Raw genomic sequence first — 17,050 nt, 5'->3', positions numbered from 1 at the left:
AGAGAGAGAGAGAGAGAGAGAGAGAGAGAGAGAGAGAGAGAGAGAGAGAGAGACAGACCTAGGTTTATTGAGTCAGGACAAAGTCCCAAGTCCTCAGAAGTGGCTTTCAGGTTCTGAGAGCCTAAAGGTGTGGTTTGGTTTGGGAAGTATAAAAACCTGGTGATTCAATCTCGCTCACTCTTCCTTCCAGGTTCATCTAGCAAGATCTCACTTTGCGCTCTGCTTTCCTATTAAGCCACAGCTATGTCCTGTCATCCTGCCCCCTCCAGCGACAATGGAGTTCAAGTGCATTGAGCCCTGAGTACAGACAGTGGAGCAAGTAGAAGGAGCTGGAGCACTGAGGACCCACAGGAGCACAGACAGAATATACAAACCTGCCTTCAGAACCTGCTCCTCCAGAGAACCTGCTCCAACCAGAGTCAGGACGGGTGAGTGACTTCCGGGTCGGGGATCACGATCCCTCAGGCCCCGCGAACGGTCCCGAATCTCCCCTGATCCCAGTGTCCGAGATTCCGCAGGAGGCAGTGGGTGTCAGAGTTTTGCTTTAGGTTTGGGGACTGTTCCTGCGGGTGGGCGGTATCGGGTTGGCCGGGCTGGGTACGGGGCCAGGTGCCCACAGTATCCTGAAGAGGACACGGGTCCGGTTATAGTCCTAGGTCATGCAGTGACTTTTGACAGCATTTTCTTTATTAAAGACGTCAGAACATTGCCTGGCAATGTTTTCGATATACACAACTCCACTTTCAACTCCGGTCGGGTTCCTTTCTCTAAGGAACAAATGATGAACTCACAGTTCTAATTGAACACCGAGTTTCTAGAGAAACCAATCAGTGGCACAGAGGTTTCAAGTAAATTAGTTTACAGGAATCGCCTTTACACCCTTCACAGGCCCCTGTGCTAAAGACCATGTCTTCTGCTTCCCGGTTCAAGCTGTTGGCGAGCAGGCTCCAGACGCAGGCTGGTGAGTGAGGGGTGGGGAGACTCTGCGGGACGGAGCAGGGAGCCGGGTGAGGGCAAGTACCCGGTAAACGCTTCTTACTTCCCTAGCCCCTATCTCCCCTGCCTTCACCTGGGACCCTGGTCCCGGTAGGAAGGTCGGGGTCTCACCGCGCGCCGCCCCCAGGCTCGCACTCCCTGCGGTATTTCCACACCGCGGTGTCCCGGCCCGGCCTCGGGGAGCCGCGGTTCATCGTAGTCGGCTACGTGGACGACACGCAGTTCGTGCGCTACGACAGCGACGCGGAGACTCCGAGGATGGAGCCGCGGGTGCCGTGGATGGCGCAGGAGGGGCCGGAGTATTGGGAGGAGGAGACACGGAAAGCCAGGAACTTGGGGAAGATCTTCAAATTGAATCTCCAGACCCTGCGTGGCTACTACAATCAGAGTGACCACGGTGAGTGACCGCGACCCCAATCACAGACACGACCCCTTCATCTCCCCTGAATCAGGCTTGGGTCATCTTCATCCAAATACCTTCCCATAGCCTCTAACAGAAAGGACCCCAGCAGAATTTGGCTCAGGTTTAGGTTGCACTTTTGTTTCTGAAAGGTCGGGTTAAGGACAGACTGACAGCGGGCAGGGTGGCCGCAAGGTGGCGCTAACCACTGTGTCCCACCAGAACCTCACACTCTGCAGTGGATGTATAGCTGTGACCTGGGTCCAGATGGACGCCTGCTCCGCGGGTACTGTCAGGAGGCCTACGATGGCCGGGATTACATCTCCCTGAATGAGGACCTGAAATCCTGGACCGCAAATGACGCGGCCTCTCAGATCTCTAAGCGCAAGTCAGAGAAGGCAGAGGAGGCCGACCACCAGAGAGCATATCTGCAGGGCCCCTGCATAGACAGCCTCAATAGATACCTGCAGCTGGGGAACGCAACCCTGCTGCGCTCAGGTACGTGGAGACCCATCCTCGCTTTACCTCGGTAGTGTGGGAGAAAGGCTTGGGTATTCTCAGAGGAAGAACACTCTCTAGCAGGCACCGGGCTGAGGAATAAGGACAGGGAAACTCCAGGCTGCTTTTCCCATTGGGAGATTAACCCTTTTACAGCAGGTCAGCCTTGATGATGGCCCTGGACCACAGGAGCTTTTTCTCTCAGGCCTCCTTCTGTGTCCCACACTCAGTGTCTCTGGAGTCTGACTCCAGCTTTTCTGAGTCTCCTGGCCCTCACTCAGCTCAGGACCAGAATCCCTTCCCCTCCATCAGTCTGCAGAGCCCTGAAGCCTCCTACCCCAAACTGTCACTCACATCTTAGAGCATCCCCAAGAGCACATGACCCCGGGGCCTGAGCTCTAGCTGGGGTCTACTAATATCAGGACACCCTAATCCCACCCCAGTTCCCCTGTCCATTCCCAGAATGGCCACATGAACACTGCTGAGTCCCCAGAAGAAAGCAAGATGTTTCATCTTCACAACTCTTTTCCTCAGACCCGCCAAAGGCACATGTGACCCATCATCCTGGACCTAAAGGTGATGTCACCCTGAGGTGCTGGGCCATGGGCTTCTACCCTGCTGACATCACCCTGACCTGGCAGAGGGAGGAGGAGGAACAGACTCAGGACATGGAGCTGGTGGAGACCAGACCTTCTGGGGATGGAACCTTCCAGAAGTGGGCATCTCTGGTGGTGCCTTCTGGGGAGGAGCACAAATACACATGTCATGTGTACCATGAGGGGCTTAGGGAACCCCTGACCCTGAGATGGGGTAAGGAGGGAGAGGGTGCAGAGCTGGGGTCAGGGAAAGCTGGAGCCTTTTACAGACCCTGAGCAGGGTCAGGGCTGAGAGCTGGGGTCATGACCCTCACCTTCCCTTCCTGTCCTTCCCTTCCCAGAGCCTCCTCAGTCCACGGTCCCCATCATGGCAGTCATTGCTGGTCTGGTTCTCCTTGGAGCTGTGATCATTGGAGCTGTGGTGGCTGTTGTGAGGAAGAGGAGGAGAAACACAGGTAGGAAAGGGCAGGGTCTGAGTTCTCTTCAGCCCCTTTTAGAAGTGTCTCTGCCTTATTAATAAGAAACACATCCACACCCCTGGTGGCTGCTCTCTCTACCCTGGGTCTGCTGTCAGTTCTGGAAACTTCCTAGGGTCTTCCCTGGTTTCTCATAGCTTTTCTTCTCACACATGGAAAAGGAGGCTATGATCACATTGTAGGTTAGTATTGGGGGGGGGGACAGAATTATCCCTGAAACTCCTGGGGTGGAGTTGAGGGACCCAGGGATGCCTGGGAGATTCCCATCTGGGTGCTGGTGAGGATATGGAAGTTCTGGATTGGAGGAACTGTATGCCCTCTCGACTGTCTGTATTTCTGGGATGGTTTTGTCTGTCTCGGTGAAGATGGACATTTGTTTGTTTGTGTGTCTTGTGTGTCTTCAGTCGGTCTTTTATTTTATCTTGCTTGTGACTTTGAGGATTGGGACAGACTATGACCTTGACTCTGGATCAGTGGTTTTGTCTTTTTAAGTTTTGTTAGTCTTTGTCTGTGTATCTTCGGTCTCTGTTTTGTCTTAAGCACAGGTAGCATGTTCAGTTCTCTGGTGAGATACGCGGTGGTGTTTCTCAGTTCTGTGGTATGACACTTGAGTGGCGTGGTCAGTTCTCTGTAGAGACATGCGTGGATGGCGGTCTCATTTCGATAGCAGGACAGGTCACACCCACAAAGCAGCTTGAAGCTGTGTTGTTGGTTTTTTTGGCGCCATCATGTACTCAAATCATGACTTCTTTTGACTTTGATAATGTGACCACTTACAAGACTTCAGAGATAGGGCCATAAGCATAGGGGTATATTTCATTAAAAAAAGTCAGCCTCGGCCCCAAGCATGTGGCTGCAGGCAGCATGCTTGTATGGCTGGCTGGGCTATTCAGCCTTGCTGTTACAAGGTATTGAGGCTTCCAAACACAGTTGTAGAAGGCAGATGTACCCCAATAGGATTTCCAACACTAAACAATAAATCTGAGGGTAATCGCTATGGGCTGTAGTGGTTAACAATCTGTTTTCCCCAGTGCTGCGTACCACCCTGCCCCCCACCCCCCTGTGCTGATGGACAAGTTCCAGCCACCTGCCCTGGGAGCTGCACGCCTCAAACCTCTCGTCAAAGCTGACCAAGGCTTGTCTCCATGGGTGAAGAACTCTTTCAGATCCTATGGTTTATAAGTATTATAAGTATCTGTCATCATTTATAGGAACTGGTTACAAATTATTGTTGGTTAATGTTAAAAAAATACCCATTGCTGGTCTCAAATGTTTCACACTGGTACAGGATTTTATGTGCTGTTGTTTACAAATTATTGTTGATTAGTGTTAAAAAAAAACATTGCTGGTCTCAAATGTTTCACACTGGTACAGGATTTTATGTGCTGTTGTTTACAAATCATTGTTGGTTAGTGTTAAAAAAAAAAACCATTGCTGGTCTCAAATGTTTCACACTGGCACAGGATTTTAAGTGCTGTTCTTGTTTAAAATGTAGCCATATATCTCCACTGAGAAAAAAAAACACAAAAAAGACTTTGGTAAGAGTTTATGTTGTCTAAAAGGCAAGAGAGATTTTTGGTATGTTGTTTAAAAAGCAAGGGAAATTTTTGGTGTGTTGTCTAAAAAGCAAGAGAGATTTTTGGTAAAAAAAAAAAAATGTGTAAACAGAAATGGGCCGTATCTAGTTCCCTGTGTATGTTTTCAAGGTCTAACTTAAACCAGGTAGGGAGCTGCTGACAGTCTATCCCCGCAGGGTTCTCGTGGCAGGTCTCAGGGGCTGGTTGAACCACCATCTGTGTTTCTTGAACATTTAAAGGAGGCTTACAGGCGTTATACTCCCTTTGACCCAACCTCTGAGGGTCAGCAAGCAGCAGTAGCTATGGCCTTCATAGGAGAGTCAGCATCAGATATTAAAAGTTACAGCAGTTAGAAGGGTTGCAGGATTATATCTTGCAGGATTTGGTTAAGGAGGCAGAGAAAGTGTTTCGTAAGTGAGAGACTGAGGAAGAGANAGAGAGAGAGAGAGAGAGAGAGAGAGAGAGAGAGAGAGAGAGAGAGGCGGGAGGCAGAAGAGAGGACCGGAGGGATTGTAGACTAGAGAAATTTGACTGAATTTTGGCCGCAGTGGTAGGAGAGAAAGGAAAGACAGGGCCTAGACAGATAGAACCTGGGCAACAGAAGACCAAAGATGAGTGAAGATGGACAGAGGCACCTCTTGGACAAAGACCGATGTGCTTATTGCAAAGAAAAGGACATTGGGCAAGAGAATGCCCAAAGGAGAAAGGAAGGGCCTCGAAGGTACTGGCCCCAGAAGAAGATGATTAGGGGGATGGGGCTCGGACCCCCTTCCCTGCACCTAGGGTAACCCTGACTGTGGAGGGGACCCCTATGGGTTTTCTAGTGGACACAGGGGCTGAGTACTCTGTGCTGAAACAACCACTGGCGAAGCTAAAGAATACAAAGACTATAGTTATTGGAGCAACTGGACAGAAACAATATCCGTGGACCACCTTACGAACTGTAGATTTGGGGAGAGGACAAATTCCTTCCTGGTTATCCCTGAGTGTCCCACACCTTTATTAGAAAGAGACTTGTTAACAAAGTTGAAGGCCCAGGTCAGGCTTACTTGAACCAGGCCGGAGGTGATCAAAGCCTTTTGTTGACTGAACCAGTGACCTTCGCTCCCCCTGCTGTTCTCAATCCCGCTGCCCTACTGCCCGATCTGATGACTCCTCACCTACCCATCACTGCACTGACATTTTGGCAGAAGAAGCTGGTATCTGAAATGATCTGAAGGATCAGCCTTGGCCTGGGAGTCCGAAGGTAAGCGGAAGGCGGGGGCAGCAGTGGTGGATGGGAAGCAAGTAATCTGGGACAGTAGCCTCCCTGAAGGATGTCGGCCCAGAAAGCCAAACTCGTGGCTTTGATACCAGCTCTACGGATGGCAGAGGGGAAGTCTATCAACATCTACACTGACAGCAGGTGTACATCTGCCACTGTCCATATACACGGAGCAATATACAGACAGAGAGGACTGTTAACATCTGCAGGAGCCGAGCGGTGGTGGCGCACGCCTTTAATCCCAGCACTCGGGAGGCAGAGGCAGGTGGATCTCTGTGAGTTCAGACCAGCCTGGTCTATAAGAGCTAGTTCCAGGACAGGCTCCAAAATCACAGAGAAACCCTGTCTTGAAAAACAAACAAACAAAAAAAGCCGGGTGGTGGTGGCACACGCCTTTAATCCCAGCACTTGGGAGGCAGAGGCAGGCGGATCTCTGTGAGTTCGAGACCAGCCTGGTCTACAAGAGCTAGTTCCAGGACAGGCTCCAAAACCACAGAGAAACCCTGTCTCGAAAAAGAAAAATCTGCAGGAAAAGACATAAAAAGTAAAGAAGTAATTTTGAGCCTCCTTGTGGCCATACTTTTGCCAAAGAAGGTAGCCATCATACACTGTCCAGGACACCAAGAAGTTCGAGATGCTGTGGCTAAAGGAAATCAGATGGCAGACCTAACCACTAAACAGGTGTCCCAAGGAGCAATAATCCTGGCAGTCAAAGAGCCTAAACATTATCATGATATCAGTGAAACCAACTTTAGATACAACCTGAGGACCATCAAGTTATGGGCAAATTAGGACTGGTAAAGAAAACCCCATACGGGGCAGTAGAGACAGAGGAGGAAAACTAGTCCTCCCACGAAAAGAAGGGCACAAGTGTGTTACCAACTTACATTACCTGACCCCCTTGGGGGCCAGGAAACTAAAAGATGTGGTTAGGTCCTCCGACTAGTATGTTACGGGACTCTCTGACTTGGCAGAAGAAGTCAAAAGCTGCAAGTCCTGTGCTATGACTAATGCAGGACACTCCATATATGCTCCTGGGAAGGGGCTCAGGGGCGACTGGCCTGGGGCCTACTGGGAGGTAGATTTTACAGAAATTAGCCAGCCAGATATGGTAACAAGTACTTATTAGTTTTTATAGTTACTTTTTCAGGCTGGGTAGAAGAAGCTTTTCCTACCAGGACTGAGACGGCCAATGGGGTGGCTAAGGTCATAGAAGAAATCTTCCTGAGGTTTGGGATACCCAAGGTAATCAGGTCTGATAATGGACCTGTCTTTGTTGCCCAGGTAAGTCAGGGACTGGCCACCCCACTAGGGATCAATTGGAAATGACATTGGGCTTACTGACCAGAGTCAGGTCAGGTAGAAAGGATGAATAGAGTTCTAAAAGAGACCTTTACAAAATTGGTGGAATGACTGGACAGCCCTCCTTCCCTTTGCTCTGTTCTGGGTTCGGAACACCCCTTATGAGATCCTATGTAGGGGACCACCACCACTCACTGAGTCGGGTGGAATGTATAATCCCGATGCTATTCTTTCTAGACCTTTATTTTTTTCCTCCTAAAGGCCCTTGAAACGGTGAGACGCCAGACCTGGGAACAACTGAAAGAAGTATACATATCTGCCTGGATCCATGCCTCCCAGGTGAAGCGAGCTCCTAAACTACCCAAATTGAAGTATCTGGGACTTTGACAACACTACCAGTCAGGAGGCTTGTGTTTGGGGGACTAATCATAGGCTGACTCTTACCGAGGTTATGTAATGAGACTCTTAAGAGCCCTAAGACTCCTGACACCAGGTATTTGGTTCCTGGTTTAGATAAACAGTGGGCTTGTAATACAGGCCTGACACCATGCGTGTCAGCATCGGTTTTTAATGACACCAAAGATTGCTTGTACAACTGGTACCTAGGGTCTTTTATCATCCAGCTAACACGCTTGAAGATGAGTTTGACAAGCACCCAACTTGCTTTTGATGAGAACCTATTTCTCTGAAATTAGCAGTAATCCTGGGCCTCGGGGGAGCTGCCGGTGTTGGGACAGGTACCACTGCCCTAACACAGGTCCCTCAGTACTTTAACGAATTAAAACTAATTACTTTCATTAGAGAAAGAATAAGTGCTGTTCAGATTTTGATGTTATGCCACAAATATAGCGCATTACAAGGTCAAAAAGATATTGAAATCTAGTTCTATGATTAGAACTAGGTACTAGAAGAAGTGGGGAGATGAAAGACCTGGATAACTCTAGGTATTCCCAAAGAAAGCCCTGGATAAATCCTGACCCCTCTAGCAGAAAAAATAGAGCCAAAAAATCTAAGCAGGGAGAGAAGCACCAAAAATCTAGATTAACTGGTTCAGTGACTCTGTTTTAGGAACTAGCTGAAGATAAAGTTAGATTATAATCTTGAGAAACAGGGAGTTACCCCCTTGTGATTATCACTGTTATTTTTGAAATTTTTCAGTGATCACTGGTATTTTCAGAATTTTCCAATGACGCCCTCCCTGCCCCCTTTGGATTACTGTGTTATGGTTTTTCCCTTAAACCTTGCTTCTCCCAGCTACTCGGGGTCAAACTCTCTACCCCTGCATGGGAAATGAGTTTCGGCCCCAGTGCACTGGCTCCTGTCCTGTCAATAAACCTCGTGTGATTGTAGCAAGGACATCTCTCGTGAGTTCCTGGGTAGACGTGTTATCCCAAGTCTTAAGTGAGAGCCTCCCTGCTCGGCGGGTCTTTCAGATGGAGAAAATAAATGGCAGCATGGAGAACCTTCCAGAATCTGTGTTAGCTGTGCTGAGTGTCATGGTGGGGGACAGGAGGAGTCTGTGGGAGCTGAGTGAGGATGGGGCTGTACCAGGTGGTGCTCAGCCATGTGGTGTGCTCACTCCTCAGCTATGTCCTTCTTGGGTCTTCTGTCCTGTCACTTAGTACAACCAGATGGTGACAGGGCCTGGCCATAGGGACACAGGGATGAGCATAGCCCTGTCCGCGTCCAGACTATGAGCAACAGGGCTGCTCTGACAGGTTACCTGAACTCAGGGCCGCTGTGGCTCTTCCCCCTGTCTTCTGTGTTTATTTCTTGTCTTTTTTTTTTTTTTTTAAGATTTATTTATTATTTATTTATACAGCATCTGCCTGCATGTATCCCTGCAGGCCAGAAGAGGGCATCAGATCTTATTACAGATGGTTATGAACCACCATGTGGTTGCTGGGAATTGAACTCAGGACCTTTGGAAGAACAGTCAGTGTTCTGAACCTCTGAGCCATCACTCAGCCCTATATCTTCTCTTTTTAGTTAGTGTGGAGGAACTGTTCTTGTTCCTGTGAGTGGTGTCTGTCTCATCCTCGTTTGGGGTCCCTGAGTGATAGCAGTAGGAGGTGTTTTCCATTCTTGTCCCCCCAAGGTCCACCTAGGCCCCTGCACTGAGGAGCCTGTGGGATGAGAACTTGAGCTTCAGTCTCCTGAGCTCCTGCCTCCTTCCAGGGCTGTTGCCAGGAGTTTCTCCCCTCCCCATCTTTCAGAATCTAACTCCTGTCTGTAGGATCAGCAGAGAGGACTGATCCACAGGTTCTCAACATGGATCAGGGTAACCTGTCAGAGCAGCCCTGTTGCTCATAGTCCTGGACACGGACAGGGCTGTGCCCATCCCCATCCCTGTGTCTCTGTGACCAGCACTGAGTTCAGGGTAACCTGTCAGAGCAGCCCTGTTTCTCATAATCCTGGACACGGACAGGTCTGTGCCCATCCCTGTGTCCCTGTGACCAGGCTCTGTCACCATGTGGTTGTACTAAGTGACAAGGACAGAAGACCCAAGGAGGACATAGCTGAGGAGTGAGCACACCACATGGCTGAGCGCCACCTGGCACAGCCTGTCCTCACTCAGCTCCCACAGACTCCTCCTGCCCCTCCCCCCAACACTCAGCACAGCAAACACAGATCCTGGAAGGTTCTCCATGCTGCCATTTATTTTCTCCCTCACACTCTCAGAATTTTCTCCTTTAGGTTGACGTGCTAATGTCCCATGTCAAGGACACATGAAGAATTAAGTTCACATTCAGATTCTTATTTTCAGTGGGGAGGTCACGGGCTGCAGCTCGGGGCAGCATGGAGGTGACAGGATGGTAATGTGACTTCCTGCCTGGCTGGACAAGGAAATTGGCTGGGAAGAAAGCACAGGGCAGTGCAGGGACAGGATCCAGGTGTGCAGGGGTGAGGTGGGCTCCCCAGTTCTTCACATTGTTTCCACAGGAGAAAGCAGACAGCTTCAGAGATTTGTTGATTCTTGAATCAGAACATGTCCCCGTGAGGCAGCAGTCTGAAGCTAGGAACTAAGAGTCATGAACAGTGAATATAAAAAGACATCTCAAAGGCCTGCTGTGACTCGTTCAAATGTCTGAATCCTGAGAATCCCTGGGTCCCAGTCCTCTCCTCCTTGTCTCACCCCAACACAAGGTCCCCAGGGTGTCACCTTTTCAAGCCTCCAGAGACAAGACAGAGCTCTGGACACTGTTGCTGCCTGCGGAAGAAGAAAGGACAAGGCACATTCAGGAGACTGAGAGGGTGAGGCTGAAGGAGGAATTGGGAGCTGGCTGGGCTCCCCACTAGCTCAACTCCACACCAAGGGTTTCAGGGACAATCCTGCTCCCCAAACTTACCTAAAACATGAGCATAGTTCCCTCCTTTTCCGCCTGTGAGAAGAAAAGCTGTGAGACACCAGGGAAGTCACCAACTCTAGGAAGTTTCCAGAACTGACAGCAGACCCAGGTTAGAAACAGCAGCAATGAGGGATGTTGATGTGTTTCCCATTAACGAGGCAGAGCACACTTCTAAAAGTGGCTGAGAGAGAACTCAGACCCTGCCCTTTCCTACCTTTGGTTCTCATCCTCTTCATCACCACAGCCACCACAGCTCCAGTGACCACAGCTCCAAGGAGAACCAGAACAGCAATGACTGCCATGATGGGGACCGTGGACTGAGGAGGCTCTGGGAAGGGAGGGACAGGTAGGGAAGGTGACGGTCATGATCCAGCTTTCAGCCCTGACCCTGCTGAGTGTCTGCAGAAGGCTCCAGCTTTCCCTGACCCCAGCCTCTGCACCCACTTCCTCCTTACCACATCTCAGGGTGAGGGGCTCAGGCAGCCCCTCATGGTACACATGGCATGTGTATCTCTGCTCTTCTCCAGAAGGCACCACCAGAGATGCCCACTTCTGGAAGGTTCCATCCCCAGAAGGTCTGGTCTCCACCAGCTCCAAGTCCTGCGTCTGCTCCTCCTCATCCCTCTGCCAGATCAGGGTGATGTCAGCCGGGTAGAAGCCCATGGCCCAGCACCTCAGGGTGACATCACCTTTAGGTCCAGGATGATGGGCCACATGTGCCTTTGGGGGATCTGAGGAAAAGAGTTGTGAAGATGAGACATCTTGCTTTCTTCTGGGGACTCAACAGTGTCCATGTGACCAGTCTGGGAATGGACAGGGGAACTGGGGTGGGATTAGGGTGTCCTGATATTAGTAGACCCCAGCTAGAGCTCAGGTCCCGGGGTCATGTGCTCTTGGGGATGCTCTAAGATGTGAGTGACAATTTGGGGTAGGAGGCTTCAGGGCTCTGCAGACTGATGGAGGGGAAGGGATTCTGGTCCTGAGCTGAGTGAGGGCCAGGAGACTCAGAAAATCTGGAGTCAGACTCCAAAGACACCGTGTGTGGGGCACAGAAGGAGGCCTGAGAGAAAAAGCTCCTGTGGTCCAAGGCCATCATCAAGGCTGACCTGCTGTACAAGGGTTAGTCTCCCAATGGGAAAAGCAGCCTGGAGTCTCCCTGTCCTTATTCCTCAGCCCGGTGCCTGCTGGACAGTGTTCTTCCTCTGAGGATGCCCAGAGCCTTTCTCCCACACTACCGAGGTAAAGCGAGGATGGGTCTCCAGGTACCTGAGCACAGCAGGGTCGCGTTCCCCAGCTGCAGGTATCTTTTGAGGCTGTCTATGCAGGGGCCCTGCAGGTATGCTCTCTGGTGGTCGGCCTCGTTCATGTTCTCTAACTTGCGCTTAGAGATCTGAGAGGCCGCATCAGTTGAGGTCCAGGAGCGCAGGTCCTCGTTCAGGGAGATATAATCCCGGCCATCGTAGGCCTCCTGACAATACCCACGGAGCAGGCTTTTATCTGGACCCATGTCACAGCCATACATCCACTGCAGAGTGTGAGGTTCTGGTGGGGACACAGAGGTTAGCGCCGCCTTGCGGCCACCCTGCCTGCTGTCATTGCGTCCTTAACCCGATCTTTCAGAAAAAAGGGCCACCGAAATCTGAGCCAAACTCTGCGGAGTCTTTCCTGTTAGAGGGTCTGGGCGCGTGTTTGGATGAAACTATCGCTCAGCAGGTGAAGATGACCCAAGCCTGTCTCAAGGGAGATGGAGGGGTCGTGTCTGGGATCAAGGCTGCGGTCACTCACGGTTGTCACTCTGATTGTAGTAGCCAAGCAGGGTCTTGAGGTTCAATTTGAAGTTCTTCCCCGTGTTCCTGGCTTTCCGCGTCTCCTTCTCCCAATACTCCGGCCCCTCCTGCTCCATCCACGGAGCCCGCGGCTCCACCCTCGAAGTCTCCGTGTCGCTGTCATAGCGCACGAACTGCTGGTCGTCCACGTAGCCGACGGCGATGAACCGGGGCTCCCCGAGTCCGAGCCGGGACACGGCGGTATAGAAATACCGCAGCGAGTGCGATCCTGGGGGAGTCCAGCGGTGAGACCCCGACCTCCTCCCGGGACCAGGGTCCCAGGTGAAGGCAGGGGAGACATGGGCTAGGGCAGTAAGATGCGTTTATTGGGTACTGCCCCCACCCGCCTCGCTGCTCCATCCCGCAGTCTCCCCACCTCTTACTCACTAGCCTGTGTTTGGAACAGAAGTATGGCGCCTGCCAACAGCTTGAGCCAGGAAGAAGAAGACATGGTCCTCTGCACAGGAGCCTGTGAAGGGTGTAGAAGCGATTTCTGTAAACTGCTTTACTTGGAACCTCTGTGTCACTGATTGGTTTCTCTAGAAACTCGGTGTCCAATGAGAGCTGTGAACTCATCATTTATGCCAGGAAAGAGGAACTCGATTAAAGCTGAAAGAGGAACTGTGTGTAAGGAAAACTGTGCCTGGCATTGTTCTGGTGTCTTTAATAAAGAAAATGCTGTCAAAAGTCACTCCAGTCCTAGGACTTTAAGGGGACCGTGTCCTCTTCACTCTCGGGCAGCTGTGAATGTCCTGGATACTGTGGGAACCTGGCCCGTACCCAGCCCGGCCAACCCGATACCGCCCACCGCAGGAACAGTCCCCAAACTAAAGCAAAACTCAGACACCCACAGCCTCCTGCGGAATCTCGAACACTGGGGTCAGGGGAGTTCGGGACCCTGCTCTGGGTCGTGAGGGATCGTGATCCCCGACCCGGAAGTCATTCACCGTCGTGACTCTGGATGTAGAGGTGGAGTAGGTTCTGAAATTCTGTCCCCAGGGATCCAGCTCGTTCTGCTAGCTCCACCTTCAGGACTCTGGGGGAGGGGGGGGGGCTCGAAGTGCTTGAACTCGAGTGTACTCACTGTAGCCTGAAGCAATGAAAAGAGCTGGGGGTGGGGCAGGATGGCAAGATGCGGCAGTGGCAAAACGGGGAAGCAGATATGAGCCTGGGAGCAGCAGGCTGTGAGATTCTGCCCCTGCTCATGTAGATGAACCTGGAAGCAAGAGAGAGCAAGATTGAAACCACCAATGTATGCTTCAAATCATACCACATCTTTATGCTCTCGGAATCTGAAAGCCACTTCTAAGGAATTGAGACTTTGTCTTGACTCAATAAAGCTAAGTCTCCTCTCTCTCTCTCTCTCTCTCTCTCTCTCTCTCTCTCTCTCTCTCTCTCTCTCTCTCTCTGTTTTAAATTTTATTTTGTGTATTTTACCTGCATGGAGGCCAAGTCTATCACATGCCTGTAGTATGTGTAAGGCCAGAAGAAGGAGACAGAAGTCCTGGAACTGGAGTTACAGGCAGGTGTGAGCTGCTCTAATTGCTGAGTTCAGACGCTGTGGTTTTAATACAGCAGAACAGAAACATTCAATGATGGAGTCACGTTATCATTAGCCATCTCATAAGTACCACTTGTATAGTAGTAGTGTAATTTCTAATATTACACGGGACAAAGTATTAAAAAGAATCCTCCCACGGAAGGAAGAGATGGCTTAGCTCTCAAGAGCGCATTCCTAGGTCTTACAAAGAACCCGCAGCTGGTTCCCAGCACTCTCATGGCGCGCTTACAACCACAGGTAACTCCAGCTCCAGAAAATCTGTCTTCCCTGGGCACCGCACCTATATATTCACACTCAAAAACACACAAACATAACTTAAAAATAAATTAAAGAACCAAAACCTACATAGACTCTACCTCAAGGCTCAGAGAAGCAATGTGGCCAAGAGGTCCAACAGTCAGAAGACATGGGTTCCGTTCAAGTCCCAGGTCATAGAACGGCTCTTACAGCATTTTCTTTTTAATTTTTTTTTTATTATTTCATGTGCATTAGAGTTTTGCCTGCATGTATATCTGTGTGTGAGGGTGTGGGATACTCTGAAACTGGAATTGCAGGCAGGAATGAGCTGCCATGTGGGTGCAAGGAATTGAACCCGGGTCCTATGCATGAGCAGCCAGTTCTCTTAACCACTGAGCCATCTCTCCAGCCCTGCATTTTTCTTCACTAACAGCGCCAGAACGATGCCAGCACTGGTTTTCCACAGGCACAGTCTCAACCCTGACCGTGTTCTCCCTGGACATAAATGTTGCACTCTCAATTTCTAGAGAAACCAGTCAGTCACATAGAGGTTCCAAAGGACAACAATCCACAGGAATCGCGTCCACACTCTTCTGCTTCCTGGCACAAGCTGCTGTCAAGACCCAAGCTAGCGGGGAGTGAAAAGGACTCTGCCAGAGAGAACAGGGCTCCGGGTGGGGGCAGTACCCAGTCAACATAACTCGGTTGCCCTGGTCAATGTCTCCCCTGCCTTCACCTGGGATCCTGAGCTGGGGAAAGTGGGGGACGTTCGGGGGTCTCACAGCTTGTCTCCTGAGGCTCACGCTAGCTGAGCCATTTCTACACTGCAGGGTCCCCCGCCTGGCCTCCAGCAACCGTGGTTCATTTGTCAGCTGTGAGGAAGACACACAATCTGTGTGCTCCAACAGCTTCAGGAGATCTCCAGGATGGGGCCGAGGGTGCTGTGGATGGAGCAGGAGGGGCCTGAGTATTGGGAAAGGGAGACACACAATGTCAAGAACACCCAGCAGACTTTGGGCCCTGTCCGGCTGCTGCGACAAGCATACCTGCAATGGTGTGTGACCGCGGGTCGGAAGTTAGGACTGCTCCAATTCGCCGAGGATGGAACTTGGGTTCCAGTCGCCCCGGGTCCCAGGTCCCAGGTTCTGCACAAATGCAGCCTGAGAGGTGGTTTCCTATTCAGTTTAGAGGGGGCTGTGGGTGGACTTGGTTCACTGCTTTCTTTGTTACATTCACGTATAAAAGTATACTGAAATGGAAGTAAGCTTGTCTATAACATTAGACTAGTCTGCCTCATTCTTGCTGGCTCTTAGATCCCAGGTCCTGCAGACACAGATCTGCACAGATTGGCAAAAGTTAATAAAGACGCCTGCAGAGGGTATCGGTACCCTGTAACTGACGTTACAGAAGGTTGTGAACCCGAGTCCTCTGGAAGAGCAGCATCAAGGTAGTAATGATCCAAGTTTAAGGCAAGGAAATGTGCGACCTTGAAGAGAACCCCATCCTCTCCCAGGCAGTCTCTGGGAGTCTCAGCTTGTTAACATGTTTACAGAGAGGTCCTTCTTTCCTGCACCCCTGTGTTCTAGATTCACTTAACAATTGTAAACTGATCTCATTTAAGTTCCTAAGCAACACTTTTGAGGCTAATACCTTTAAAACTCATCCCAGTAATGTATACAGCTATTTGTAAAGACGACAAAGTGTGACAAGCCCACACTCATGCTCTTGGTATACTTTCTTTCNTGGCTGTCCTGGAACTCACTCTGTAGACCAGACTGGCCTTGCACAAAGATATCTTCCTGCCTCTGCCTCCTGAGTGCTGGGATTGAAGGTGTCACCACCGCCAGGCTTGTCTTTCTTTCTTAACGTTCATCTTTCTCTTTTTCTTGGCACCTCTCTTGATCCTCCTGCTTAAGGTCTACATTAAAATACATTTATTGGTTCTTTTTCATGGCACTTCCTAGGTACCTCCTGGCCGTGGGAATATCTCCTTCCCAGCCACCAGCTGTCAGGAACTCTTGGAAGTGGATGATGAATGCAAGCTTCGCACTTCCCATGAGAAGGGCACAGAAGTAGCTGCTGATGCTAAGGGTGAATAGTGGAAGGGCTTCGTGGTCGGAATCAGTGGTGGGAAGGACAAACAAGGCTGTCCCACGAAGCAAGATGTCTGGACCCACAGCAGAGTGTGCCTGCTGTTGTGTAAGGGACGTTCTTGTTGCAGACCATGAAAACTGGGCAGAGGAAGTCCAAGTAAGTCTGTTCAAAGATGCATTGTGGATGCCAATCTGGGTGTCCACAACTTGGCTATTATAGGCAAAGGAGACAAGGAGGTTCCTGCACTGGCAGATACTACTGTCTCAGTGGGTGGGGCCCAAAAGGTTGGCAGAATCTGACAGCTTTTCCATCTTTCTGAAGAAGCTGATGAGGTTGGCCGATATGTTGTTGGAACATAAATAAAGAGGGTGAGAGGCCTATTACCAACACACGCAAGATTCAGCATCCCGTTACTTCATGCATCTTTCAACACAGACACCGAAAGTGCTGCTCTGGAGAAAGAATGCACTGAGGAAAATGAGCCCTATGCTGCAGAACGTCTTAAACCTTTGGTCAAGAGAATGAAGGAAGCCCAAGGGGGTAAAAATGCCAGGAACGGATCCACAGGAGATGCAGGCTGTCCTCACTGAGATCTTCTGCTTAATCTAACTCAATTAAAAATGGGTCTTTAAGCCCTGTGGTGGTGTCACACGTCTTTAATTCCAGCACTCGGGAGGCAGAGGCACGTGGATCTCTGTGTTCGAAACCAGCCTGATCTATCAAGTGAGTTCCAGGACAGCCAGGACTGTTACACAGAAAAATCATGTCTTGAAAAAATAAATAGTGTGTGTGTAGGTCTTTAAAAGTAACAAGTACAGCTACTGCAGAATAGAATCCTTTTTTATTTGTTTGTTTTTTAAGACAAGGTTTCTC

The 17,050-nt window shown here is 50.3% G+C and overlaps 2 protein-coding genes across 12 annotated transcripts; one reads left to right on the top strand and one right to left on the bottom strand.

The window, feature by feature from the left end:
* The first annotated feature begins 117 nt into the window (after nt 1–117).
* LOC126495556 (H-2 class I histocompatibility antigen, D-37 alpha chain-like) lies at nt 118–8,458 on the top strand. 11 transcript variants are annotated; one of them, XR_007590169.1, is made up of 8 exons: nt 121–428; nt 889–961; nt 1,124–1,393; nt 1,619–1,894; nt 2,429–2,704; nt 2,832–2,945; nt 3,998–4,115; nt 7,371–8,458. XR_007590169.1 is itself a non-coding variant. In XM_050133150.1 (7 exons), the coding sequence occupies exons 2-7, from the start codon at nt 907–909 to the stop codon at nt 4,033–4,035; spliced, it is 1,029 nt and encodes a 342-aa protein (XP_049989107.1). In that variant the 5' UTR covers nt 121–428; nt 889–906; the 3' UTR covers nt 4,036–8,458. The 11 variants fall into 11 exon arrangements, 8 of the variants coding, with proteins under 8 accessions (XP_049989112.1, XP_049989113.1, XP_049989114.1 ...); XR_007590168.1 differs by having other exon boundaries at nt 3,998–5,789; XM_050133150.1 differs by having other exon boundaries at nt 3,998–8,458.
* A 1,288-nt stretch (nt 8,459–9,746) lies between these two features.
* On the bottom strand, nt 9,747–13,211 carry LOC126495553 (H-2 class I histocompatibility antigen, D-37 alpha chain-like). The gene is made up of 9 exons (XM_050133148.1): nt 13,137–13,211; nt 12,673–12,754; nt 12,245–12,514; nt 11,726–12,001; nt 10,915–11,190; nt 10,674–10,787; nt 10,460–10,492; nt 10,273–10,320; nt 9,747–10,132 (listed from the first exon to the last, which is right to left on the bottom strand). The coding sequence occupies exons 2-8, from the start codon at nt 12,734–12,736 to the stop codon at nt 10,277–10,279; spliced, it is 1,077 nt and encodes a 358-aa protein (XP_049989105.1). The 5' UTR covers nt 12,737–12,754; nt 13,137–13,211; the 3' UTR covers nt 9,747–10,132; nt 10,273–10,276.
* Between the last annotated feature and the right edge of the window lie 3,839 nt (nt 13,212–17,050).

The sequence above is a fragment of the Alexandromys fortis genome, unplaced genomic scaffold (assembly GCF_014885135.2).
Source record: "Alexandromys fortis isolate MF-2015 unplaced genomic scaffold, M_Fortis_MF-2015_v1.1 scaffold_522, whole genome shotgun sequence".
NCBI classification, from domain to species: Eukaryota; Metazoa; Chordata; class Mammalia; order Rodentia; family Cricetidae; genus Alexandromys; species Alexandromys fortis.
Note: the sequence above shows the minus strand (reverse complement) of the source record. Positions and strands in the feature narration are given on the sequence as shown.